Genomic DNA, 20989 nt, shown 5'->3' on the forward strand with positions numbered 1-20989 from the left:
ATGTGTCTTCCCACACATTATTAGCTCATCTGGCTGACAGGTGATGAACTTATGCCATCATGTGTTGTCCGTCCATCGTCTGTCGTCTGTCCCGCATCGCCCACATTTCATGAAAATCGCGTCTTCTCTCTCAATTCTTCACCGATTTTTATTCTTTTTGGCAGGAAGGTAGGTCTGCCTAGGGTGCATATAGCATATATGCAAATTTGCATAATTGCAATGAATAATGAAGATATGGAGTAATTAAGCCCTAACGAGCAGTTTCCACACACATCGCTTCTTCTCCCTCAATTCTTCGCCCATTTTGATTCTTTCTGGCATGAAGGTAGGGATACCTAGGATGCATATAACTTCTACCCAGATTTGATTAATTACAATTATTAATGAAGTTATGGACTAATTAAGCCTTAATGAGCAGTTCAACAAAAATCGCTTCTTCTCGGTCAATTCCTCGCAGTTTTGGATTCTTTCTGACAAATAGGTCAGTATTCCTAGGGTGTATATAGCTTCTATATATAGCTTGTATATAGTGTATAGAGCTTGCAACATTTATTACGGAAGGTGGCCCACTTTAGATCGTTCCTTCTGGATTCGACAGGGCCGGAGTGAGCTACGCCATCGTTGACGGTCTCGTTCCCTTTTCCAATTATCACATGATTGAGAAAAGAAAAAGGTTGAAGTTCATTTGGAAGAAGTGGAGGTTATGTGACAAGCACTTCTCGGAGGAGTGTTTTGTAACGTGTGGCTTTTTAATGCTGGTGTACGTCACTTCCTCAAACTGAGTGAGAGTGTGACTCTGTCTCTGTACCCTGTTAAGGTTTCACCATCAGTAAGAGTGAGTAAAAGACTCTCATTAAACTCTTCACTGATCTTGATGTTCAGCTCGCAAAGTTACTGTCAGGTTTTAGATTTTGCAGAGGCTTTGCACTATTGGCCGTTGTGTAAATCAATCCAGCACTTCAACACGCCATCATTTTTGCTTGCTGTATCAGAAAGAGACACAGCAAAAATATGAAATCAAATCACAGCTCAGGAACTATTTGTCGTAACTCTACAAAATATGGAAAAAGTTCAGTGAGGTGAATACTGATGCATGGCACTGTATGGTAAAAGCATAATTTGGAAAATTTGTTTTCTTGCTCATGAACTGCAGTGTGTTCATCTGTTCGGATATACAGTGTATTCAACTCATGTGTACAATGTACTTTTCAGATAAAAACGAATCATTGAATGCATTTAAGAGACGCTGTCGTTGTGTTATTGGTCTATTAGACGTGTAATGATGCATCGTCACACAATGCATTGTGATGCAAAAATGTAATCATGATGCATCATGTAAAATGTGCAATTCACATTGCGGAAATCAGTATAGTATTAATTATGACTGTAATGCAGTTGCACTGTTTGAAAACCAGAGGCACCAATCTGTACATCCCATAGAGTTAAAATATAAAGAAAGCACACTGGTCACATGATCATTCTTTCATGGAGAGCCTGAGAGAGCTGCACTTGTGAAGTCCGATTGCCTGATAGTTCTGGGATGTAATGACAAAAAACAAACAAAAAAAACCCCACTAACACTCCACTCAAGTCGGACATTTTAGCTGACTTTGGAGCGCTATTTCTGCTCTGGAGCTCATTTATGTTTTTGTTGATCATTTTCCCTGGGTCAGACACTTTGCTTATTCAATCAACATTTTTTGTAGAATTTATAATTTTAGTTATTTAATTTTGAGATATCGTGACTCTATACCACATTTTGCTTACAATATTAAATCACTGCAGCAAATTTTGATTTTTTTTTTCCAGATAAAAGTGCTCATTACTTTTCATTGTTTATGATTCAGAAATAAAAAGTAGTCTTTTCGGTCATCATTTTTCTTCATTCAAATTTTGTTCAGAATATCCTAAGAAAAAGTGGTGAACCGTTACTATTAGAGCTGGGACTAGAGCTCAGCAAAAACTTAGCCAGAGACACCAAAAAAGCAACAGGGCAAAGGATTTTGCAAGGGATTAGCGGCAGGGTGTCAGGTCACGCCGTTGTGTATAGTTGTCGATGTTGATTTTAAAAGTAACTAAGTAAATTACAAAGAGAAATGAATACTTAAGTCTGAGTGAAAAATACTATGGACCTTTTTCACGTGATGTCACGACAAACGCGGCCGCCATTTTGGACGTGTACTACCAGTAGTTTACCACAGCCAACATTGAGGAATGGCAGCAAAGAAAGTTTTTACTTTCAGCAAGACTTCCATCATGCCACTATATTGTTGTGCACCTGGATGTAGTAACCATCAACAAACAAGGCAAGGTTTATCATTTTATCGGATCCCGACGGAGAAGATGGATAGCGGCCATTAACAGGAAAAATTGGCAGCCCTCGACATACCAACGCTTGTGTAGTGACCACTTTGTTGGAGGTAAGACGAATAAAATTAGCCAGAAAAGGCATTACATTGCTGTTAACATTCTGTGGCGCCGAGTGTGTAACCAAATAGGTTAAAATAACCCATTGTAACCTCTGTTCTTCTGTAGTAGCTATTGTTGACTAGCTAATGTCAACAACATGGTAGCTGGTATGTTACTGTAGCAATGTTTACGTTCAGTCATTTGGATGACTGTTAAAACCTTTCAGTCTCAAGTTTTTCCTTTACTGTATTTACTAGTTTACTGTAATTATGATCCGGCAGCTATTTACACCGGATCCAGTATAAATAGCTGCCAGAGCCAACGTCCGAGGTTCCGGAGCGCGCTCCGGCTTGCTCTCCCTCAAATTAAGCAGCGCGCGCCAGCTTGCTCCCGGAGTGCTCCGGCCGAGGTTCCACTCAAATTAAGCAGCGCGTGCCGGCTTGCTCCCGGAGTGCTCCGGCCGAGGTTCCGGAGCACACTCCGGCCGAGGTTGCCCTCAAATTAAGCAGCACGCTCCGGCTTGCTCCGGAGCAAGCCGGAGCACGCTCCGTAACCTCGGCTGGAGCACTCCTGGAGCAAACCGGAGCGCGCTCCGGAACCTCGGACGTTGGCGTGTATGTGTATGGCGATGGGTTTTTAACGACATAGGTATACAGATCATGTGGGCTGAAGTCAGGTAAAGACGAGGGCTTCGTGTACTTCCGTACGTCAGTGAACAATCCTGGTGGAAGCAGGTAAACGTCATTCTCTAAGCCTGCTAACCTCAATTTTTGCAAATACCTCTCCCTCTGCTCGCCCTGTAAATGCCCTACGTCGCTGGATAGTGAAGGTGTTTTCTGCATCTCGCTCCTTTTTCTTTTATGTTTTTCGTTTGTCGCCTTCCTCGCATTCAAACTGATTCGAGCCGAAGTCCACTACATGTCCAAAATGGCGGTCGCGTTTACGAAGGTCACGTGACTGAAAAGGGTCTATACTGAGCGTGTGTGGAAGAAGAGTCTGGAGACAGAAATCTTAGTTTCTCGGTCGTTAGCCTGTGCTATTTGCTCTCGATAGCACTGGCTTGACCGCTTTATTAGCATTCGCTAACACTACTGATGAACGCTACACGGGCTGGAAGGTGACTTCACTGCTGCGCTGATGGTGCAAACTCACAGGTAAGCTCTTGCTGGCTTTCGAAAAGGCAGAGGGTGATACATTTTTGCTCCCTCCCACTATAAATCAAACTCTGATTGGTTAATTCATCTGTCACTTCCTACATAAACAGACACTGCCATGGCCTTCTGTCCCAGCAATGAAGTCCCAACCAATGAGTGAGCCAGCTCTAAACTCTTTTCAGCCTAGAGACAAAAACAAAAAAATCTCACTGGATAACTTGATTTTAATGTCTTCAGGACAGTAACCCTTTCATTTCTGAAGCGAATTTGATAGAAAATTAGGCCAAATTAGAAGAGAATAATTATAATGAAATTATGAAATAATTTAAACATAACATTTGAAATGCTGATATGTTTGGGCCTTCTTTGAAGGCCTAGAAGGCCCTGATGGTTCCCTTCTGCTGCGAACTGACACCCCAATGGTGCAGGGAACTGTTGGTTGTTGTTGTTGTTGGTGTTGTTTTTCATCCCAGTACACTTGCCAAGTATAATATGTCCCATTACCCCTGGTCTAGGCCAATGTTTCACAAACAAAATAGAAAAGTTCTTCACTCGAATGCAATTGATTTGCAAGAATAGATGTTGAGCACACTGTACTGTAGCCCACTGATGCGGTAGCTGGAATTTAAAAGATTAAAGATAACAGTTAGGAAATTGCCCTGACATTGCTGCATCACAGTTTCACTACAGCAGAGACAGCAATCAGTGTCTGAGCCCATGTTTACATTAGACCGTATCAGCGGATCATCAGATTAACGTTTTTAAAACGATTAGTGTGCACACAGCAACACCAGTACACGATTTGCGTGCACACAGCAACACCAATACACGGATACGCTCGGCTCCGCAGGCATCCTGCGCTCCAAATCACTCCGCCCTGAACAGCGAGTGCCCTCTGGATGGGTGCGCAGTCCGGCCTTGCGCAGCTCACAGAGCGCGCGAGTGAAGTGCACAAGCTGTGATTCGGGACTGAGCCGCTGTGTGTGTGATCCCAGCGCATATCACTTACTACTTGCAAGTGGAAGGATGGCAAGCCTAAAGACAATCATAACTACACAATGGGCAGTATTTGCATCAGTATTTTCATACTTTTATACTCTTTAATGAAAGGTGATACAAGGCAGAAGTCTGCGCCGTTTTTCAGCAGTCGCGTCACATGACCAACGCCAGCGAATCAGGAAGGTGGGTGTCACAGTGACGTTGTCCAATGACGACGCCAGCTAGAGCTCAGCACAGCGTATCCGCGTATCTCAGTGTTTACACAGCACCGGAGCTGACACGATCTGGATTGAATACGTGGACCCTGGCGGATTCCCGTTTCCCGGCGTTTCCAGGCGGTTTAATGTAAACGGACAGTGCATCCGCGAAGAAAACGAGACAGATACGGTCTAATGTAAACTTGGCCTGAGTGAAACGGAGTGATCGGCATGATGGCCTTCATTATTTACAGTGGACAGAAAGGTCAGTGCACATACGGTACAAGTAATGAAATGATTTTGAGGGACTGGGTTTACATGTCAGTGCTGTTCTCTTCTGGCTTTTGCTCATTTTGCTGTGAAAGCATTCCTGAAAATCAGGCTTCTCAACCAGGCACGGCAGATTACATTCACTGTTCGAAATTTCATTCCATTTTACTTCTAATATTTCACACCGTTTGGTGGAAGATAAATGCAATTACCATATGATTGTTTGATAATGCATTACTTTAAGTGTCTGAGTGAAACTTGGACCGTTATATGAAGATGAAGTTTTGAGAAGACCAGGCATTTGGAGAATCTTAGAAATTTAATTACTTTTCAGTGTATGCTGTAGGCAATATGTTTTAAAGCGAGACAGCCTTTCGATTTCATAAAATCGGTGAAATTTAGCTCCCTCTGAAGTTTGGTCATTGTGATATATGTTTATTTCTGGAATATCTCACAAAATATCAGGCCATTCTGTGGCTGGGATTCCCAAGCAAATAATGTGCATGAAATCGCTCGCTTCGCACAGTCAAGCAGGCAGAGGAAGTCCGTGTGTGCATGCGCAGGTTTACCTTGACCGTGCACTGACAGTTACATCATTCTGTCGCTAAACAAACAGCTGATCACACTGAGGTGCTCGCTGCCCGCTGATATTTATTAGTTTGGTCCTGCGTTTCCTTTCCTTCACAACATAACGTCTTTTCTTCTCGCTTTCCGTTACTGTAGTCGGTCTTTCACGTTTCATTCACGTCCTCCATTTTTCTCTCCTGTTTCAAATTTGTATCCCACAATGCCTTGCTCGAGCGGGGAAAGCCCACCACATGATGCGTGACATAGTATCCTGAATTGCGTCATGGTGAAGCAGGGAAAAATAGCGGAGAATTTAGGGCCATGTAGTCCTAAATTCATTAATTGTTTTATTTTTAAAAAACTTAATAAAATTGTAAGTCTGTGATTCAAATTCAGTAGCTTTCGGTCCACTAAACGAAAATAATTGGGTGTCGGGGAAAATTCTTATGACCTACACTTGAAAAATCTGAAAGGCAGTCTAGCTTTAAAGGAAATATCTCGCAAATCAACAAATTGTGCTAAAAGTTAGTCTTTGTCTGTCCTTTATTATAAAAAACTGCATGTTGAATTTGTTCTTAACGATAGAATCACTGAAGTGATGAAAATAGACGGGACTAGTTTTTGTCCGGGAGGCCGCCATAACTCCATCATGCATGATGTCATTTTCCGCGAGCACAGTGGAGGTGTACAAGTGCATGCTATACTAGTGTCAGCAAGGCAAAGTATTCTGTCAGGGACGGTTGGCGACGGATGTAAGTGCGGAAGATCTTTATTATCAAGAAAAGTGCAAACAGGTAAACAGTCCAAATCGGCAGGCGTATCTTGTGAATGGTAAAACAGGCAAAAGGGTTGAACGAGGCACAAACAGAACATTGTAGACAGAAGCAGGGTCAAAAACGAGGAACAGGCATCAGAAACCTGGAAATCAGTCAGGAAATAAGGCTCAGTAATGTGTCACAACAACGCAATACTTTGCAAAGTAAGTCTGCATTCTGAGTCCTTATATAGGTGTGCTGATTGCGCCTTCATCCCGTGCAGGTGTGTCACTCACAGTGTGCGCATGAGTCAGTTCGGAGCGCGCACTGTCCAGAGCGCGCCTGAGTCTTTCTGTTGTGATAACTAGACTATAGTATTTTCAAAATTTATGGTCTAGTGTGACTTCTCAGTCAATTTGTTTGCATTTCACATAAATTATGGCAATGCAGTATTAGAAAAGGAATAAAACAAAATAGTGGCTAGTTTATTGTCTCATATCATCTCATTATCTGTAGCCGCTTTATCCTGTTCTACAGGATCGCAGGCAAGCTGGAGCCTATCCCAGCTGACTACGGGCGAAAGGCGGGGTACACCCTGGACAAGTCGCCAGGTCATCACAGGGCTGACACATAGACACAGACAACCATTCACACTCACATTCACACCTACGGTCAATTAGAGTCACCAGTTAACCTAACCTGCATGTCTTTGGACTGTGGGGGAAACCGGAGCACCCGGAGGAAACCCACACGGACACGGGGAGAACATGCAAACTCCACACAGAAAGGCCCTTGCCGGCCACGGGACTCAAACCCGGACCTTCTTGCTGTGAGGCAACAGCGCTAACCACTACACCACCATGCCGCCTAGTTTATTGCCTGTTTATTAAAAAAAAAAAACTGCTTATCTTCCATCCATTTGATGCATGACATGGCATGCTGTCATGCGGAATCCTACATCACGCAGTGCCACCCTTGTGTTCATCTCCTAATACATCCATGTATCCAGTACAGCCACACCCGGGGAAATGGCCTAACAGACTGATGTTACAACTTTAACATGCTTTTTGAACTAAAGTCCGCTTATTTTTTCATCTAGAACATCTTGCAGTAATGTATCATGATGACATTTCATAACCATGCAATTTCAAAATTTCCTACGTAGTTAATCACTTCAAGATATAGTTTGTTCAACGATCATCAAGGTCACTGACATAAAACAAGAAAAGGTCCAATTTACATTTTGCCACCGTTTTTATTTCTGAACACATCAGTTAAACACTCGCTGCCCATCACTCTGGCACGATAGCAGGACCTGGTAGTGGATTTGTGAAAGATTAATCTGCTTTTGCCCAGCAAGTTTTGACAGCATGCAATCCACTGCAGGTGCTGTTATGTTTAAAACATCAGTGTTGTATTGATAGGCTATGAATTATAAGTCTCAGGTGGTCTTTATGATCTACCCTGACCTGCAATGCAGGTACTGTACACTGGTCATGAGTGACAGTAAAGAATGAGGTTTTTTTTTTTTCTTAAGATCTGAGGTACTGTCTTGGACGGTTGTGGTTCTCTGGGCACTTCTGCATTTTGGTGTGCGTGTGTGTGTGTGTTATTTTGAGCCGGAGAATACAGATATTGGCTTGAGAGTATTAGCAGCAGGCAGAAAATGCTCATTATTTATTAAACAGACATTTGATTTAGTCTTTGCCTGGGGTTTGTTTGTGTATGTGAAGTAAGCAAGATAAACTTTGCGAGCTCTCCTCACACATGGATAGTAGACTCCAGCTTGAATGTGATTTAGAGAGATGCTAGCTCAGCTTGGCTGTACCTCAGAGAATGCTCGAGGGAAGGAATACTGTATGAGCATAATAGTAGCGTTCCCCCGCCATCCCCCGATGACCTGTACACTAATAATCTTCTTTGTCTATCTCTTTTACTGTCGTTTTCTGATTCTTATCTCCTGTTTGTGTCACGGCTTATACTCTAATACATACCCATGTATATCGTGCAGTGTCCACAAAACAAGCTATAATAGCTATTAACTCCTCACCTGCTTCTCTTTTTATCACTAGCGAAGTTAATACGACTTTCAAAACACCTTTCAAAATGCTAAATAACTATATCCTCACAGAAAACTTCACAATGTCAAAAAGTGCACACACTATCAGAGCTCTGGTCGAACTATGGAACTCAAATGAAGTCATCCAGTTCTAGGCATGAATTTAACATTCATATCTGTGTTACAGGACCCTGCCACCCAAACCCCTGCCATAACGGAGGCACGTGTGAAATCAGCGAGACCTACAGAGGCGACACGTTCATTGGTTACGTCTGCAAGTGTGCACCTGGATTTAACGGCATCCACTGCCAGCACAGTAAGATCAACGATCTTTTAATGAAAATCTGTTGAATGGCTTATAATTTAGCAGATGGAAAGCTTAGTGGCTGTGGTATAGCTATGAAATTATAACAGAGAGAGAGAGAGAGAGAGAGAGACAGAATTTTCTCTTTTTAATACTAAGTACAAAGACAGATGTTTAGACTTGCGTGATTTGATCCTGTCCTCCAATCACACACATGGTGACTATAACCTTGCTATAAATGCCTATAAAAAAAAAATCAAGATTAGGTCTCTTACAGTTATTTTGGCTGGCTTGATGTTTGACATTTATTTATTTATTTATTTATACTTATTGAACTGGCCTCCTTCGCACCTATGTTCCTAGACCTTTGCCCCCAGGGTCTACAGTGACATGTAGAGTGTTTCTACAATAACTGACAGCAGGCTCGTTCAAACACAAACAAGCACTCAGGACCAGAAGTCAGAAAAAAAAAAAAAAAAGACACATTTTCTGAGCTACTTAGTGCTCTTGTGTTGAGGTCATGTCTTAAACATTTATTTTTTAAAATCATGTTCTAAATGTCTTCAGGATTATACTTGTATAAATAAGATTTTAAAAACATCAACCCTTGCACCTTGACTATTTATTTTTGTTTTCCTATATTCCATAAAAGAGTTGTGCGAGAGTCATACATCAAAGACGTTAGCAAATACAGTTTGAGATTTATTAAAGAAACTGGCAAACAAATACAAACAAGAAGACAGAGCCATCTATATCCCCTGCCCTGTATACCAAGTTTCAAGATATTATTTATCACATTTTTCAAGTTCTGCTGTAGGAAACCAACCCTACCGCTTTACACCGACCTCAGCAGCCCATGGCATAAACCCACCGGACCTGTGGTCCAGGTGAGCTAAAAATTCAAAATTTCTCACATTTTTTAGGATCAAAAGGCACATATACATTACTTAATTAACACATATACCAACTTTCAAGACCATACCACTCATAGTTTTCAAGTTCTTCTCCAGAAACAAAGCCTCCCCCTAAGACTAACCTCAGAGACGAAGTCTGAAATTGTTTCCATGGAAACATGAAAAATTAAAATTTCTCAAATTGCTTAGTATGAAAAGGCACATCTGCATCACCTTGTTAACATGTATACCAAGTTTCAAATCCGTATCATGAATAGTTTTGGATATATGCTCCAGAAACGAACATTGCTCTTAGAAACGAAGTCAAGATCTATTTTTATGTAAAAATTTGAAAAATACTTTTTTTCAAAAACCCAAAATTGCAAAAGGCACCAGGTCACATGTTGCGTGATATGTAAACAAAGTTTCATGACGATATCTTCAGTAGTTTTAAAGATATGGCCCGGAAACAAAAACGTGACCGGACGGACAGATGGACGGACGGACCGAACCCGTTTCTATATCCCCTGCCAAACTTTGTTTGGGCGGGGGATAAACAAGGCTCAATAAACATAATCCATAGAACATGAAAAGGGTCAGGTAATCAGCAGACTTCAATCTCAGGGCAAAATCTAAAATCACAAAACAAAGATCAAGGCAAGGTCTAAACCAGAATATCAATACACATCAAACAAGGTTTGGCAAGTTCAGGTATATTTAAGTTATTCCACAAAATTGAGTCGTACATGAGCTGACAGCCGACGAGACGTGTAGCACCGAGTCGACTCTAAGCCATGTATAATGAGATTGAGTGGAATAACTATTTTATTCTATCCACAGTCACTGGATTTTGAGTAACAGAGCATTTTTATTTTTGGCAAATTTGATAAATAAAAACTTTATACAAAACATCCGACAAAATAATTTCCGCTTAGAATGTAAACAAACTGGCGAAATGACAGCAGCAATTTTTGAAAAAATGCTATAATAATAATTCTTGAAAAATAAAAAAAGATACGTTCTTACATCAAATACTTTCATTCCATATTTGGTTACAGTCTTTTTTTTTTTTTTTGGGGGGGGGGGGGGAGTTGTTTTCAAGTAGAGTTTTTATTTTGTTCTTGGTTAGTTCAGTAACATGCACCACCATTTTCTTCTTCTTCTTTAGGGTTTTTTTTTTGGCAGTTAGGTGCCAGCTTAGGTGCATTACTGCCAGTGACTGGGCTGGAGTGTGGAACAGGAGATGGGAGGGTGGGGGGGATTGTTCATATCCAGTGAATGTGGATAGAATATATACTGATAATACTTTGTAAAGGTGCTATGAATGGGAAGTCCTTATATCCAGGTACTGTGTGGCTGTGATTGTGTTCAGGTGTGTGTGTGTGTTAGGGGTCGACCGATAATCGGCCTGGCCGATATATCGGGCCGATATTCTGCATTTTTAGGGTTATCAGTATCAGCCATAATTTCCACCGATATGCCGATAACATGCCTTTTTGCAGCCATTTCGTTCCTAATGTGACTGTCACTGCACGTCCTTTCCTGCACTCGCCTCTCTGAGTTCAAGAACACGGTCCCGCCCACCACAACATCTGATTTGTTTGGCACAAGGGATATAGCCAATCAACACGCGTAGATAAATGCTGTGAACTGTTTCAAGGCGGCCGTACGGGCACTCGGGCAGAAGCGGCACAAGGGATACAACCAATCAACACGCGTAGCTAAATGCTGTGAACTGTTTCAAGGCGGCCGTATGGGCACTCGGGCAGAAGCGGCACAAGGGATACAGCCAATCAACACGCGTAGCTAAACGCTGTGAACTGTTTCAAGGCGGCCGTACGGGCACTCGGGCAGAAGCGGCACAAGGGATACAGCCAATCAACACGCGTAGCTAAACGCTGTGAACTGTTTCAAGGTGGCCGTATGGGCACTCGGGCAGAAGCAGATCCCACTTCAAGGTAAGGACACGCTGCTTTTGCCGCAATAAGTCACAAACACACAAGTTGCAAAAGCACAACATCATTATATGTTTACATTCTTCATCTACTACTCGTTAAAATTGTCCATTTGCATCTGTGTAGCCAGGCAAACTTAGCTTACGGAAGGAAGCACTTGAATTAGCCTACAGCCAACTAGTCTCGCTGAAACTACATGTAATGTTGTCCATAGTAAGCAGTCCCCAGCATAACGTAGGCTGCAGTCATTTTTAAATCCCCGTCTGGAAACGTTGTGAATGTGTCAGTAGTTCTACTCGAACAGTAGAATGACAGCCATACAGAGAGGTGGTCAAGGGAAGACGAAATAAAACGTAGTGTTTGTGTTCTGTAGGCTAGCGCAAGCCTACTGGCTATTTGTTATGGTGATGAGTAAACTTCATGACGTGACTCGTGCTCAAAAAGCGCATTGCACTTGTATATGTTAGGTAACTTTATAAAGCAGTATTTGAACATTTAAACAAGCCAGGTGTGATATGGTGCTAGTAGGCTATGTAATACTGTAGGGAGTTTGTCAGGATGCTTGTTGTGGGCTCAGTAATTAATTGTGTCATGGATGCACACTTGCTTGGATAAACGGTAATGAACGAAATACATCAATTAAACTCTTAAATGTTCTTATGCTACTTGACATTGCGCTGTAATGTACTCCACTAGTATTTATAATTCTTGCGCAAGTAATTCTCCTCGCTAGCGCTTCTGATTCGGAAAGCGATATACTCTTAAAGGAGCAGCCGCTCCTTTTAACAAGAGCTTTTAACATTCCGTTCTCACTTTCTCTATCCAGAATCCAGAGTGTATTTTCATTTATTTTCCACTGAAAATGGTGAGCTGTAATATAGTAGGGAGTGATTTATTTTTTTATTGGTGAATATTTATTTTATTTTATTTCTCATTTTATTATAACTAATGTTTGACTTTATTGTACAAATGCTGCTAGCATCTCCCTGCACAAAATTTCATGTTCAATTTTACAATTAAACATACATTTCATGGATATGAAGGTCTGTGTCAGTGTGTGCTATGTTTAATTTCATGTGAATTATAATGTTTACATTTATCGGTTGCACATATCGGTTATCGGCATCCCAATTCCATAATTATCGGTATCGGCCCTGAAAAAAAACATATCGGTCGATCCCTAGTGTGTGTGTGATTAGAAAGATTGTGAACATAATGAGTCTGTGAGTGTTGAAGTATAATCCATTGCGGCCACGTTTGTAGGGTGGTGTGTTCTCGGACTCCTGCTCATCCTTTTGCTGATATGACAAAAAGATGTAACGGTTTTTGTTAGATATTGCAGCAACACTGAGAAAATATGAAATCAGTGCCTACTGTGTTTTTTTTCCAGGAGCAACAACAATAAAAACCTCTCCCTGTTTTATACACACCAGTTAGAATCACTGACTTTATCAGTGACATTTCTGCTAGGGTTTTATTATAATATTGGTAATGAAACCGTTTAGTGCAGTTGCATTCAATTTAGGCCACAAGCTATAATTTCAGGAGAAAATGAGCATGAGAGAAACACGCCTTCAGCTCTCAGGAGTCACAGACGGAGACATGTTTCCATAACATGCATTTTGGGAACGTTTGACTGATGAGTTACAACTTGAAACCATTTTGATAACAATGGATTTGGATGTTCTGGGTAAAGTATAGAAAGAGTTTAATAATCGGCTAATAAAGTAATTTTTCTCTGCCATGCACTTGGTGTGAAGAGTGTGCTTACGTGATAAATAAGGTAAAATATATAAAGTATAGTAAATGACAAAAATGATATACTTAACATGAATATTCTTTATAAAATGGTGCATGCTAGTGCATGCTTATTGAGTGTGTCATTAAATCCTTGGTGATGCCTGATTGATGCAGCAAGACCTTTGTGGCTTATTTGAGCAAAAATAAATGATAATTAAGCAGTAGTCTCATAGTCCTTAAAGCAGATATGCAGAACCTTTATTTTTAAATAAATTTCTGAGTGGATAGTATCTCCATCCTTGACTCTTGTATGCTGCAATAAATAGGAATAAAATATATATATTTTTGAGAGTTAAAATCGACCGCAAAGTTGGTATTTGAGCTGCCCCGCTGAGCCAGCCAGCCCTGAGTGCGTGACGTCACTGCGTTAATCGGTTTTAAGGCCAAGGCCTTTTACAGCTATTGACCAAATTCATATAAATAAAAATGTATGGTGAAAGTAAGAAATACCATTCCCGACTTGCTCAACTAAGACTGATTTGACATCATTGATTGTGGGTTGACTCTCATTAAAACAGAATAGGTGTTATAACTTACGCAACATACATGTACATGCATGCATTTTCACTGATAAAACGTAAAAGGCTAATTAAATCATCAGACGAACTGAGACAATCACATTCTGAAGCAAATTATATAATCTTATACCAGTAACTTTAATACACAATACAAGTTACATGTATTAATCTAAATGCAGGTAAACAACGTGTTGTTTTTTTATCCAAATGAGAGTCGGAGCTTACCCATCTGTGTTCTCGCTTCTTGAAGGCCGATCTTGTGGCCGATTGTTTCAAAACAATCTGACTTTCAGTAATTCATTCATTTCTCTGTTCATTCACTTCCTCCACGTAAGGGCGAGATGGCAGCGATATCCAGTTTAGAAATAAGACGGCTGCTCCACTCATTCTCTCCATACTGTGTATTCCGCCATTATTGCTCAGCTCAGGCAATTACTAAAACCTGGGATGGAACGGGATGCCAACGGCTTTAGCAACAACCGTTGGGAAGTCACTGCCTGAGCGATATGTCTTGTCCCGTTCTGTCCCGGGTTTTAGCAACAACCCTCTGCTCACTCTGGGAGGACTGGTGCAACTGAACTCACTTTAAAATAAATAAATAAATAAATACTTTCCTTTTCTTTTTTTTTCTTTAATTGTTGATACTGCACCATCTTTCAATATGGGCTTATAGCCAACGCTCCTCAACAGATCAGAGGTCTCATACGAGTCTTCAGTAAAATGCACAGAGCAGAGTAGAGACCACTTCGTAGGCGCCCAACGTGCCCGTGAACTTCTCGCAAAACGCGTCCAAATCTTTGCAGTTTGAGCATTTTTGGGCCATGAATGCAACGTAAATCCACCTTCTGTCGTGTTGCTGCACCAGCCAAAAACACATCTATGTGGCATGGTGATAAATTAGCTCAAAATGGAGGATCAGAGTTGCAGTCAACTCTGTGTTCTAGTATCATGGAAATGGTGATGAGACCGACTTCCTGTTGTGACATTATGGACATCAAGGTCATTCACTCAGACCGCTACCTATATAAATCACTTTAATCATAAAAATTACGATATTAGATTTATTGTTAATGCTTAAAACTATTCCTGTGTCATTCTTGAGGCCTCAAGGCACTTATAAATGAAAGTGAGGCCATGGTTCTGTGTATATCCTTTAAGGCTCTAGAGTGCTGATTGGAAGGTTGAGAGTTCAAGCTTCCAAACATGGGCCACTGAGCACAGCCTTTAACCCTCACATGCTCAGCGCAGAGTCAGTTCAGATAAAAGCAACTGCTGAATGAATAAACACTAATGAAACTGATGTGGTCTGGTGGCCACAACACAGCATGAAACAATTTTCTCTCAGGTAAATTTAACTCAGTGGACTGCGGAATGGAGTTGTGGATTAAACTCTGCTGTTTCTCCTGTAATGATGTAGTCCAGCTTTTGGTCACACTTTACTTGGATAGATGTGTTGGGGAAGCTACTTTTCAGCTGTAACTTGTCAAGCTACAAGTTACTCGTGATGTAAAATAGCTAAGCTCAGTGGCGAACCGTTACTATTAGAGCTGGGACTTGAGCTCAGCCAAAACTTAGCCAGAGACATCAAAAAAGCAACAGGGCAAAGGATTTTGCAAGGGATTAATGGAAGGCTGCCAGGCCGCTCCATTGTGTGTAGTTGTCTGTGTTGATTTTAAAAGTAACCAAGTAAATTACATAGGGAAATGAATACTTAAGTCTGAGTGAAAAATACTGTAATGAGTATGTGTGGAAGAAGAGTCTGGAGACAGAAATCTTAGTTTCTCGGCCATTAGCCTGTGCTACTTGCTCTCAATAGCACTCGCTTGACTGCTTTATTAGCATTCGCTAACACTACTGATGAATGCTACACCACCTGGAAGGTGACTTCACTGCTGCGTTGACGGTGCTGACTCGCGGTTAAGCTAGCGTTGGCCTTCGAAAAGGTTGAGGGCGATAAATGTTTGGTCCCTCCCACTATAAATCAAAATCTGATTGGTTAATTCATTTGTCACTTCCTACATAAACAGACACTGCCATGGCCTTCTGTTCCGGCAATGAAGTCCTAAGCAATGAGTGAGCCAGCTCTAAACTCTTCTCAGCTTAGAGACAACAAACAAAACAATCTCATTGGATAACTCAATTTTATTGTTTTCAGGACAGTAACCCTTTCATTTCTGAACCTAATCTGATAGAAAATGAGGCCAAATTAGAATTAGAAGAGAATAATTACAATGAAATTGTGAAAGAATAAAAGAAATTAAATACAACATTTGAAATGCTCATGTGTTTGGGCCTTCGCTAAAGGCCTAGAAGGCCCTCACGGTTCCCCTCTGGCTAAGCTATACCCAAACTACCCTTTTGGTAAAGTAGTGAGCTGTACTCCATGCTCTCATGCTCCTGCAAAACAGTTATTTGAAACAGCTATTTTGATATCCATGACTTCATTGCAATAATTCGACAGAAAATACACAACACCTAATTCTACCACTCCTGATCACACTCTTAAATTAACAAGCTAGTCAGCTAGTCAGGAGTTCCCAAACTTTTTGAGCAAATAACTTCAAATGGACATGATTAAATTTCTATGACTCCAATCATTAACCCCTTCAACTGTTTTTATTCCAGATTTATAACTGAGGAACTACTGTAACATTTCAACATTTGATTATCTTTTGCCGGGTGGCACGGTGGTGTAGTGGTTAGCACTGTTGCTTCACAGCAAGAATGTTCTGGGTTCGAGCCCAGTGGCCGACAGGGGCCTTTCTGTGTGGAGTTTGCATGTTGTCTGCCCAGATTTCCTCCGGGTGCTCCGTTTTCCCCCACAGTCCAAAGACATACAGTTTAGGTTAATTGGTGGCTCTAAATTGACCATGAATGGTGGTCTTGGCGATGATCTGGTGTACCCCGCCTCTTGCCCATAGTCAGCTGGGATAGGTTCCAGCTTGCCCACAACCCTGCACAGGATAAGCAGTTATGGATGGATGGATGCATGGAATATATTTTGCTCTACTGAGTTAATCACTTGATGTTGTTGAGGAAATAATGGAGCTAAATGAATGGAGAAGTGTTTACTGCTGAACTCCAAGAGTAGTGTGTCAAGATAGCCAAAAAGGTTAACACTCTTGATTTAAATGTGGTGAATGAGACCCAATAACATTTCAGTAGTCTGAGCAATATCTGTAATATTCATTGTAAAAAAAGAAGAAAAAAGAAAACAGTATTTTCATCCATTTGTAATCATGCAATATTAGTTTGGGAACCCCTGAGCTATATAATAAAGAACGGTGACAAAAGAAAAAGATAATGAGCTACCCAACATTATTCATCTTTAAAAGTTTCGGATGCTCTCAGTAGTTTCATTTCCATTATGAATAAGTTAAGCTACAGACAAATATGTATCTGCTGCCATGTGAGTCTTTTACACTCAAACTTTATGGCCATGGATGTTCAATAATCTTGTTTCCATCACTAGTAGAACACATCGTTTGTAGCTGGAGCATGATGCTGCTATACACAGACAGGTTGCTACAGGCTGAAGCACACACACACCTACGCAGGTTTGGCACTAATTACAACTCCGTTCCTATTGGATGCACCTGTTTGCACATTGTGATTTGTTTGGTTCAAAAACAACAATAGTTGAACTGGTTTTATGAAAAGGGAAAATGGCATGTGGTGTAATCCTGCAGAAATTGAATAACTGATAGTGTTTACCAAAAAATGCTTATGATTTAATTTTATTAAATGTTCTCTACTCCATAAATGTCAAAATAATATTTTGATTTCGTCTGTGGTGGCCAAAATGAGGATGGGTTCCCTTTTGAGTCTGGTTCCTCTTGAGGTTTCTTCCTCATGTTGTCTGAGAGTGTTTCTCCCTTGCCACCATCGCCACAGGTGTGCCGGATAGATTAGGGATAAAATTAGCTCATGTTTTAAGTCGTTCAAATTCTGTAAAGCTGCTTTGCAACAATGTTTATTGTTAAAAGCGCTATACAAATAAACTTGACTTGACTTGACTCAAAATAATATTCAACATCAGATAGTATCTGGCATCAATGTTATTAGAATGAAAAAAGACAGTCAATATCTCATCTCATTATCTCTAGCCGCTTTATCCTGTTCTACAGGGTCGCAGGCAAGCTGGAGCCTATCCCAGCTGACTACGGGCGAAAGGCGGGGTACACCCTGGACAAGTCGCCAGGTCATCACAGGGCTGACACATAGACACAGACAACCATTCACACCTACGGTCAATTTAGAGTCACCAGTTAACCTAACCTGCATGTCTTTGGGGGAAACCGGAGCACCCGGAGGAAACCCACGCGCACATGGGGAGAACATGCAAACTCTGAACAGAAAGGCCCTCACCGGCCACGGGGCTCGAACCCGGACCTTCTTGCTGTGAGGCGATGGCACTAACCACTACGCCACTGTGCCGCCCACAGTCAATATTATCTCATATAATGTCTCCAAAATGCATTATTCTCATCTAAACCTATATAAATATGTACTATTAAACTTAATATCTGCACATATCTATCATTAGAGTCACATTAATAAACTAACCAATTAGGAGGCGTAGTTTATATTTTGTAATATCATCCAAAACTGCATTTTGTTTCGATTTGACCTTTGTGGCTTTCTGTAGTCACAGCTCCACCTTGCATACACTTCAGTGTGTGATAGTGATGCCTAGAAAATCCAAGTGTCTGGCAAGTATACACAAGACTGACCAGGCTACACAGTTACTTTGTGAAAGCGTATCTGGTTATGGGAAAAGCTACATTATTTTTAAAATAGCTCAGCTACTGCCATGATACTAAAAATTAAACTAGTAATTAAGCTAGTAGCATATTTACTTGTAGCTTGCTACTCCCGAACTCCGCAAACCCTGCATCAGTGAGCTGATACAACATGAACAACATGTCAGATGAGGTTTGTTTACCCTTCAAGTGTTACAAAAAGGCATCAGTAGTGTATGATGGTGTATTCTGGCTATTATAGGTAAAAAAAAGAAAAGAAAAAGAAACATGGAGCTGAGGGAGGAGGTAATATTCCAAGGAAAAACAAAAAAACCCAGAATTTCTAAGCCTTGGATAGTCGCCATGATTATAAAGTCATAAATTTCTCATCTCATTATCTCCAGCCACTTCATCACAAGTCGCCAGGTCATCACAGGGCTGACACATAGACACAAACAACCATTCACACCTACGGTCAATTTAGAGTCGCTAGTTAACCTAAACTGCATGTCTTTGGACTGTGGGGGAAACCAGAGCACCCGGAGGAAACCCACGTGGAGAACATGCAAACTCCACACAGAAAGGCCCTCGCCGGCCACTGGGCTCGAACCCGGACCTTCTTGCTGTGAGGCGACAGCTCTAACCACTACACCACCGTGCCGCCCATCATAAATTTCTCATCTCATCTCATTATCTCTAGCCGCTTTATCCTTCTACAGGGTCGCAGGCAAGCTGGAGCCTATCCCAGCTGACTACGGGCGAAAGGCGGGGTACACCCTGGACAAGTCGCCAGGTCATCACAGGGCTGACACATAGACACAGACAAACATTCACACACACATTCACACCTACGGTCAATTTTAGAGTCACCAGTTAACCTAACCTGCATGTCTTTGGACTGTGGGGGAAACCGGAGCACCCGGAGGAAACCCAAGCGGACACGGGGAGAACATGCAAACTCCACACAGAAAGGCCCTCGCCGGCCCCAGGGCTCGAACCCAGGACCTTCTTGCTGTGAGGCGACAGCGCTAACCACTACACCACCGTGCCGCCCATCATAAATTTCTGAGAAAAAAAAGTGTTTTTTTTTCATTATGCAGCTAAGGAACAGGATAATATTCCAAGAAAAAACTTCAGAATTTCAGAAATTAAAAAATAAAAAAATTACATGAAAATAACGCAGAAAAACAATGTTTTTTTCCTACTTCACTTTGCAAGGTTGGAACAACATCACACCACACATGCCATGGCTGAGCTGAGAGTTATCGGAAATCCAATTCCTCTTGGATCACGCAATATAAGAGAATAAAGTGCTAAGAGATTTTCAGCTACATTTCCCAGAATGCACTGCAGATGGAAACTTTGTTGTCTCAGAGAATATTTTTTTTTTCTCATAAATTTGTGACTTTTTAATCTCAGAGAATGTGCAAGAGAATGTTTTGTTTGTTTTCCTCTTAAATTTACAACTTTAATCTTGGAAATTCTTAGTGTTTTTCCCCTTGGAAGATTACCCCCTCTCTCAGTATCTTTTTTTTTTTTTTTTAAACCTACAATGGCCCTAATACAACATCGTAATAGAGTCCCGATGGACTGAATTTGAAAGTGTGCTAGGAGTCGGGTTGTGTTGGTAGTCTATACAAGACATCAAGAGCTTTACATTGGACTTTCTAAAAATAGTGAAATAAAAAGTAACCAGCAGATAGTGTAGAGATTATTGTTGAAACTCAACAATCAAGGACCGGTTTGTACAAATACAATGAATTCAAAATATGGACACCATTATAGTATATAGAGTGTGAAGAAATGATCTACTAAATGTCGACTGCCACAAACTGTTGACTGTGTGAAATGAAATTGTGATGACGTCAATATAGATATTTTACTCATCAGAGGCAGAACTGCAAACTACATGTGCTCTCGTTACAGTACTTGAGTATGAGGTTCACTGTAACAGTACTCTTCTGAGTACAATTAGGTCATAGTGCTCATCGTGATTTTTCACTACAACTTATTCATAAGATATGGAGGGAAGCCATGGCCTAGTGGGAAACATGGAGGGAAGCCATGGCCTAGTGGGAAACATGGAGGGAGGCCATGGCCTAGTGGGAAACATGGAGGGAAGCCATGGCCTAGTGGGAAACATGGAGGGATGCCATGGCCTAGTGGGAAACATGGGGGGGAAGCCATGGCCTAGTGGGAAACATGGGGGGGAAGCCATGGCCTAGTGGGAAACATGGGGGGGAAGCCATGGCCTAGTGGGAAACATGGGGGGGAAGCCATGGCCTAGTGGGAAACATGGGGGGGAAGCCATGGCCTAGTGGGAAACATGGGGGGGAAGCCATGGCCTAGTGGGAAACATGGGGGGGA

At 41.4% G+C, this 20989-nt stretch overlaps 1 protein-coding gene across 2 annotated transcripts in view; it reads left to right on the top strand.

Moving 5' to 3' along the window:
- The window catches only part of edil3a (EGF-like repeats and discoidin I-like domains 3a), a 499492-nt gene that overhangs the window by 156344 nt on the left and 322159 nt on the right, over window positions 1-20989 (top strand). For both annotated transcript variants that reach the window (XM_060907106.1, XM_060907108.1), the window contains exon 3: window positions 8598-8726. In XM_060907106.1, coding sequence (XP_060763089.1) covers window positions 8598-8726 — 129 coding nt within the window. The remainder of the gene's footprint in view (window positions 1-8597; window positions 8727-20989) is intronic.

This window comes from Neoarius graeffei, chromosome 24, assembly GCF_027579695.1.
Source record: "Neoarius graeffei isolate fNeoGra1 chromosome 24, fNeoGra1.pri, whole genome shotgun sequence".
NCBI classification, from domain to species: Eukaryota; Metazoa; Chordata; class Actinopteri; order Siluriformes; family Ariidae; genus Neoarius; species Neoarius graeffei.